Source organism: Cyprinodon tularosa, unplaced genomic scaffold, assembly GCF_016077235.1.
Source record: "Cyprinodon tularosa strain WSP-4 unplaced genomic scaffold, ASM1607723v1 ctg420, whole genome shotgun sequence".
Taxonomy (NCBI): domain Eukaryota; kingdom Metazoa; phylum Chordata; class Actinopteri; order Cyprinodontiformes; family Cyprinodontidae; genus Cyprinodon; species Cyprinodon tularosa.
In genome coordinates, this window is record NW_024039142.1 from 485,087 (window position 1) to 493,247 (window position 8,161).

Consider the following 8,161-nt stretch of genomic DNA (forward strand, 5'->3'; position numbering starts at 1 on the left):
TCTGTATTAGAGGGAAATAAATGGTAGAGTGGCTACAGGTGTGGCCAATGATTGGCTAAGGGTGGACATGGCCACCCCTGGACCCCCATCTAGCTCTACCCCTGTTTTGTAGACAGGTCCAGTTATTGTCTTACTTAAAATAATTGTATATTTTATAACATGTGTTTTATGGTATTTTAATTTCTTCTTTAAATGCATTGATAGTTCTATCTAATTATTTTACATAGCTTATCTCTTATTTGATCTTAAATTTGACATATTTTGTTCATTCCCATTATTTAATTGTGCTTTTTCTTTCTTTAGATCTCGTTTTTACATAAATCTGTTTGTTTGTTTTTTTATTGTTTATTATGTTCATTTTCTTAAACTTTAGGCTATTCTTAACCCTGTATGACTCGTTTTTCCGAGGCATAATATAGTTGCGGCTCACTTGTTGTATAAACAACTTTACTGAACGCATCCAGACGCTGTAATGGCTTTAAAATAGATCGTTTATTACCCAAAACAGCCCGCTGTCTGTTTATTGCCCTCCCAACCTCATTTAAAGCCTCCTATGGTTGCTTTTATCGAAATGAACCAAATTGTTGAGCGTGTAACTAAATGAAACTAGTCAGAGAAATGCATTATGTGCAGGCGGCAACATTTTGAAACGAAATAATAAAGCATTAAAGTGCAATAACATGAGTCATGACATTAAAAGCTACTTTTCCGCTTTTAATTGAGTGTTTTCCTATATAACATCTCAATCGTTTCGAATCACATCCTGATGGATCACGTTTTAAATATATCAAATAATGCTTTTTTTTCACTGGATATTTATTGTGATTAAATTATCATGGAATAAATGCATGTGCGCAGGTGTAATATTTGATTTCCATTTCTGCTTTTTTGTTATTGTATTTTTTTTCCTCCTTTTTTTTTCTCAACTCCGTCTCCAGGTCAGGCGGAAATATTTTTACATAATCTGCAGGGCTGCAGATTGCAAGTAAAATATCGCGATGGGCAAGAATTTGCATCAATCTCTAACTTTGATGTAGCAGAACTCGCTTCGCTTTCCTCCAATCATCTTTCTGCAGAGATGAGGAGCGCGCGCGTTCACGTGGCAGGTATAAACAGCTGCGGCGCGCTCTGAGCTGACAGAAGCCAGAATAGGCAGAGGAAATGAGAGGGGAGACAACTAAGGCAGAGGTTTGCACCTGTGTCTGGACATTTTCATAAAGCCGCAGGGATATTCTATAAATGCTGCAATTGAAAACTTTCTTCACCATGTTTGCAGCTTCTCTGATTTTAAGGACATGATAGAAGAAGAGTGTTGCCATGTCGCTGAATGAGACTGGAGCCCAGACACTGGCCCCAGAGCCATGTGAGCAGCAGATACTACATGAAGAAAACAACTCTGGAAGTGGGAGTGGGAGTTCCACCAGCAACCTGTCCCTACATTGCTGGCTGCAGCTCCTTACCAGGGAATCTATTGTGGAATTACAAGGAGACAGCTCCAGTTTTGTGGTGCGTGTGATGATAGCGTGTGTGTACTCTATAGTCTGTGCTCTTGGGTTGGTGGGGAACTCACTGGCTCTATATCTGCTCCATTCCCGCCACAGGCAGAAGCAGTCATCCATAAACTGCTTTGTGATGGGGCTGGCAATCACAGACCTGCAGTTTGTTCTGACTTTACCCTTCTGGGCCGTGGACACAGCACTGGACTTCCGCTGGCCTTTTGGCCGGGTCATGTGTAAAATCATTAGCTCTGTCACCACCATGAACATGTATGCCAGTGTGTTTTTTCTGACAGCAATGAGCGTGGCAAGGTATTACTCCATCTCCACTGCTCTGAAGATGAACAGTCGGAGGACAGCTGCAGCCAGGGCTAAGTGGACCAGCCTTGGGATCTGGGCTGTCTCTCTGCTGGCTACTTTACCCCATGCCATCTACTCCACCAGTGCTGAGGTGTCGGATGAGGAGCTCTGCCTGGTCCGCTTTCCAGACTCGGGCAGCTGGGATCCACAGCTCCTTTTGGGTTTGTACCAACTGCAGAAGGTCCTCCTGGGGTTCCTTATTCCTCTAATCATCATTACTGTCTGTTACCTGCTGTTGCTGCGGGTCATCCTCAGTCGTCGCATTACAGGAGCAGCAGATCCAGAGGTCACCCAAGGCCGTTTGAACCGGCGCTCCAAAGTCACCAAATCCATTGCCATAGTGGTTTTGTCTTTCTTTCTTTGCTGGCTACCCAATCAGGCTCTGACACTCTGGGGGGTTCTCATAAAGTTTGACCTTGTTCCATTTAGCAAGGCGTTCTACAACGTCCAGGCCTACGCCTTCCCCCTTACCGTGTGCCTGGCGCACACCAACAGCTGTCTCAACCCTGTGCTCTACTGCCTGGTTCGCCAGGAGTTTCGAGCAGGGCTCAAGGAGCTTCTTCTCCGTGCTACCCCATCCTTCAGGAGCTTGACTCATCTTCTGCGTCGCAAGACTAAAGTGGCTGAGGCGCCACCCGTTCTGGTGTTGGTCCAGATGGATGTCTGAGCGTGACGAGGGGCATACACTGTGACAAAGAAACTACAGGAGAGAATTACTCAGAGACTGTACTCTGTGTATTGATGTGGAGCAGTTTTCTGAGGTATTGAATTTATTCCAGCTTTTCCAAAATAAATAAAAAAATCTAATTTCTCTGGTTTTTGAAAACAACATAATCACAGTGGATTATGCTGAGGGATCTGTACCAATTTCACTGCATCCACAAAGACTAGTTCTGCTTCTAGCCTTTGTTGTCCTGGTAGCTCTTCCTTTTATTCTATCTGAGAGAGAGCCCTGCTTTTGGTAAGGAAGATACACAGGCAACAATCTGAAAAAAGGGGGCATTTTCTTTCTCAAGATTGTCTCTTAGTGTTGTTCAGTCCAAATCTAAGGCATGTAATAATAAAAAAAGGGAAAAAGTTAGCGTTTTATCTGTGGAAAAATCGCCTTTAAATACAAGGAAGAGAAACCAAAAATTCAGCGAATATGTGTTTAATTAAGTAAAATGTCAATGTCTTTTATTTTTTATAGGTGTAAATGATACATCAGTAATTGTTTATTGTATTCTGTGTGAAAAATATACTCAATAATAAATGAATGAATAAATAAATGAAGAGCCTTGAAAATCCTCCACATAATTAGGCCTTGGCAAAAGAAGTGTACAGCTGTAAGGATACATGTTTTCCACAAGGACCAGAAGTCCTTGAATTTCCTACAAGATTTGTGTCAGTACATCTAATCGTGCAGCATTATTATAAGCCGAGCACGTACGCAGTGTGGATTACACAGGAATAAAAAAAAAAAAAAAAAAAACTGCTACTCATTTTAGCACTCCCACTTACTTCCAATGACGGCCACACTCAACGTGGTGTTTTCTCACGGTGGCAGTATCTTCAGATTGAACATGAATAATTTAGATTTTTGCATCAAACTTGCATAATTTTTAAACCAGGCCATTCACTGAGATAGATTAGATTTTTTGTATTTTTCTGAACAGTTTGCTGATATGACAACAGCATTTGGTTCTCTGGAAAATAATGCACTTATGCACATGTGAGAAATTATTCTGTTTTAATCATTTCTTTAAAAAAAAAGGAATCTTAATTATTTCAATTATTGGCTGATAGTGGAAATAAAATTGGAAATGAAATCTTAAAGGCAGGTCACACTGGCAGAGTACAAAAACAACACTGATGCTTGTGTCTTTAATCTCCCATTAATGAGACTTAATTTTTCTCATTCTGTGTTTGCACCATAGCTCTTCAGTCAATATCAGCATAAAAAGTAATCCAGGAACAGAGACGTGGGGTTTAAATTTTTATCACACAAAAGAAAGCTTTTCTTCTCTCATTGTGATGAGATGAGGTGAAAGAATTTGATATTTTCGATTTCATGTCACTGGCTCCCATGTTGAAATTTAACGTGATACAGTGATTTTAAGTACTCTCACATACTCCTGGTGTAGTAAGCTTCCTATACTTTTACCATAAACGATTATGAGCTAGATGACACTGCTGGGAAATATAGCTTTGATTTTAGTGCTACCAAAACTGTGCTTATTGATGCAATTTTTGTATGCCAGCTTGTGTTTTTATTTTATTTTATTCCTACTAAAATGTAGTAATGGACAAACTGCTCTGTGTTTTTTTTTTCTTTTTTGTAATGGCTTTCACAGCCAGCAGATAAATCTGGGTATAAATAATGCATGTGTTGTCTTTATTCATGAATTATTATTGATATAATAATAAAGAACTCCAGCTTTAAAAAGCTCCATGCAAGTTGAAGAGACAGTGGTTGTCACTTTGTTGATGGTAAATCAGGATTAGAGTATGTATATAAACAAGATGCCTTTATAATAAATCTAGTATTTAGACTTGCTGTTGGCCCAGTTGTCATTCAAAAAGAATTTCCCGTTATGTCCTGAGAAGAATATCCTTTCTGTGTGGAGGTCATATTCTCAGTATAAAATGATCCCCGCCCATAAACATGCAGTTTAACCAGTAAAAAACGCATAGATGAGGACTGAGCAGGAGTGTCTTTCCAGGATACTTTCAAATATTTTCATTTTGTTTGTATTGAAAGAATAATGAAATAAACAAGTTTGGCATACCAGCAATATATTGCCAGTATTACCATAATCGACTGTTTATGGAGCAACTGGAAGGGAGGTAACATAACAATTAACATCCCAAATAAACATCCTTTTAAGGGACATTTCTTTAGGTTGGCTATAATCACCTTTGGAATATAATATGCCCTCTGTCAGTATATTCATGTTATGCATTGTGGCCTGTAGTATCACAGATCTTTTTCACATATTGAGCTTTTGCAGCAGGGGTTTGTTATTATCCATTTGGTTATCTTTTTTTACCTATCTTTAATCTTAATTGAATTTGGTTCTATCCATTTAAGTGTCCAATTCTTGTCTAATAATCTGTCACCTGCTTTTTGTTGCACTTCTTTTTGTGCTACTGGAGACCAGAATCCCCTGTTTAGCATCCATGAATCCCCTTCACCCCTGTATATACTTAACTGTAAGTGACAATATACAGTATGTAGGTAATTGGCCTTTTATCACTTCTTCATCAGCTTTGTATTTATTTTCTGTCAACCTTCTCACCATCTGTAGGTTTTTGGATTTTAAAGAGATTCTATCTTACAACATTTTTTGCTTGTGGCTTATTATTACTTTCTCTTTACACCTTGATCATCAATATAACATATATTTTCAGCAAGCACGCAGTTCCACTTAAAATATTGGGATTGTAGTTTAGTAAACTATAATTATGGGAAAGTAAAACAGAAGAGGTATTTTTTTTTAAATATCACTTTCAAATAACTGATTTAGACACAACAATTTTTGTCTAATTTACCAGAATGCTTTTTAATTTTCTTCACTGTGAGATTATGCTACTGTACATGCTCAGTGTGAAGTATTGCTGCGGTCAGCAACAAAACATGAACAAATGTCTTTTGTCACCGCACATTCATCCAGGAGGAGCGAATCCTATATAATCCTTGATGCAATCAGCTGCATTTCCAAAGAAAATAAATACTTTTAACCAGTCTGACTGTGATTTCATTAAACTTTATATGTAAAGTGCCTTGTGATGGCATGTGTTGTGAATTTCTGCTTTATGAATAAACAATACTGATTTGAATTTCAAACAGTCGGTATGCCAAGCTTAAAGAAATGAATAGAAGCATAGAATTAGTTGATGTTATTGAGATTAATGAGATGTTGTTGGGACTTTTGAATAGAACTCTAAAAGAAAACTTTTAGTATTGGGTTATGAATAAACCTAATAAAAGAATATAAGTGATAACATAATTAGCAGTATAATATAGAATTCAGAGGTTTTCACAAAAACATAGGAAACAAAGAGTTTAGTTAGGTTTGTTTTGCAGTTTGACTATAAAATAAAGATTCAGCAGATTGCATGTTGGATGCAGGAATGGTTTCTTAAACTTATTGGAAGTAATTGCTTCCTTTTACTTCACCTGTGGTTCAAGGAGCATAAAATTTTAAACATAAATTGTGAGCTGATTCATTATTGCTGATATGATTCTGCTCATACAGCCAGGTTTGTGCATTGCATTTTACATCAAACTATTTATAACCTGCTTCATCTCACTCTTGACTTGTTCTGTCCCTCGATTAACAGGTATTTTAAATACAATAATCTAACACCATTTATCATTTCTTAACCTCTTTTTGTAATTTGTTAAAATCACAGTTTATGCATTATTTGCACCCTAATCATGTTTATACTCTGCCTTGCAAATCAGGGGAAATAAAGATTTGCCATGGCTTGCTGGAAAACAACCAAAAGATCCCTAATGAATTCCAAACATGCATAGTTCATAAAAATAGCACAAAAAAAAAGATTGCATGCATCACAGAGAGAACGTACTTCTTATTCTACAAAACGTGCAGCCTGCTTATTTATCCTGCTTGAGACTCAGCTAACTATTGATGTCCAGGATGATCAAAGACATACCAACAATATTACTAGCCACTCTCCTCTAAGCATGCAGCTCACTTGGGAAACACAATGATGCTTTCGAGGATTTTTATTCTTTAATTAATCCTGCAGGGATGCAATATTTATGGATCAACTGAGGAAATATTGTGTAGTTTATGAAAAAGTTATAAACTTTTAGCAACTAAAACAACTTTTAAACCTTTACAGCAAAAAATTCAAACGTCCTTCACAAAGGACACATAAATAAACTGATTTAAAGGAGAGCCTAGGAAGTGGTACCAGGAGGTAGTGAACAACTACGTTGATCCTTCATATTTCTGTAAGAAAAAAAAAGAAAAAAGCATAGCAAAAAAGGCAAGGTTTCTAGCAGTTTTCGCACCTTCAAAGTATCCATTTATGTATTGCTGACCTGTTCTCCTTAAAAGAGGTGCAACCCCTCTAAGAAAGATATGTGGTGATGATGAATAAGCAAGTTAATGGATTTTTAACTGAGAGCAGGCAGATTAATCAGCATGCAATTACTGTAAGTACCATTCACGTCAGGCTGTTTGATCAATACTTATTTAAATTCCTTCTGTGACAGGAAGTAGTAGTAGAGGTTATGCCGCACCCTTGGTTGTGACCTTTTACTAAGGACTAATGATAGCCTAACAACACTTGAATCTCTAGAATATTTAATTGCCTCTCATTAGCGATACCCAAGCTCGAAGGCAGAATGAGAGCTGACAATTTCAACCATGGGTTTGGCAGCTTCTGAAAGGTAAAGGATGTATTGAACCTTCTCTGGTTCAGATCTTATCCAGGCAGGGTAAAAGTAAGTAAAGGTCAGACAAAACTTCATCACTATAGAACCTTTCCACATGCAGCCAAAAAACACATTGGTCAATGCAACCAAAAGATTGGTTCAATTTTACCAATTCAACCAGTTATGTATCCAACAAATAATTTGGTTAAAACAAGCAATGTAATATGTTAGTGTTTTCCATCTATTGTTAAAAGGGAAAAAACTAAACAAATTAGTCACTTTGACCCCAAATTTTTTTAATTAGTGTAACTATATTGCAAGTCAGAAGCAAGGCTTGATCCACCAACCCTTTGGTTGCAGGGCAAACTCCAACATCCAACACCACTGTCCCCTCTAATTGCTTCTTGGTATTTACTAATTATACTAATGTTACAACCAAGGTCAAAGCCAAGATTTGCATGTCGTACATGTACACATCACTGCAATTGTCCTCTAGGTCCATAACTATTATACAATGCACTTCACTACAGCCAAACAGTAAGATAAGTAAAATGTCAGTTACCGTTTTTACTGATTGTTTGGTTAACCAGTTTAATTAGTTGGTCCTATAACTGAGAAGTTCCCTAAACCTTTAGTTTTAAGCCCTGCCCGTATCACAGCTATAAAGACTTGGTCGTATGACCTTGAGGACTAGTGAGGGACATACAGATGTAAAAGTATTAATATCGGTGGTCATAACAGCCAGGAAAACTCAACTTGCCGTAATTTGACATTTTCTGTTTATTTTTATAATCCAGTATTACTGATCCTATGTCATGATCTTGGCACTGATGGGAGGCCTAATTGCTCATTTCATTTACCTGTCTAATTCTCCCTGGTTGCTCATTACCGTTTATTTGATCCACCTGCTTCTGCC

General features: G+C 37.6%; 1 protein-coding gene across 2 annotated transcripts; it reads left to right on the forward strand.

Moving 5' to 3' along the window:
• Window positions 1-1,156: 1,156 nt before the first annotated feature.
• On the forward strand, window positions 1,157-2,734 carry rxfp3.2b (relaxin family peptide receptor 3.2b). 2 transcript variants are annotated; one of them, XM_038299217.1, is made up of 2 exons: window positions 1,157-1,506; window positions 1,602-2,734. In XM_038299217.1, exons 1-2 carry the CDS (start codon window positions 1,328-1,330, stop codon window positions 2,521-2,523), a joined length of 1,101 nt encoding a protein of 366 aa, XP_038155145.1. In that variant the 5' UTR covers window positions 1,157-1,327; the 3' UTR covers window positions 2,524-2,734. The 2 variants fall into 2 exon arrangements, with proteins under 2 accessions (XP_038155145.1, XP_038155144.1); XM_038299216.1 differs by having other exon boundaries at window positions 1,157-2,734.
• Window positions 2,735-8,161: the final 5,427 nt, after the last annotated feature.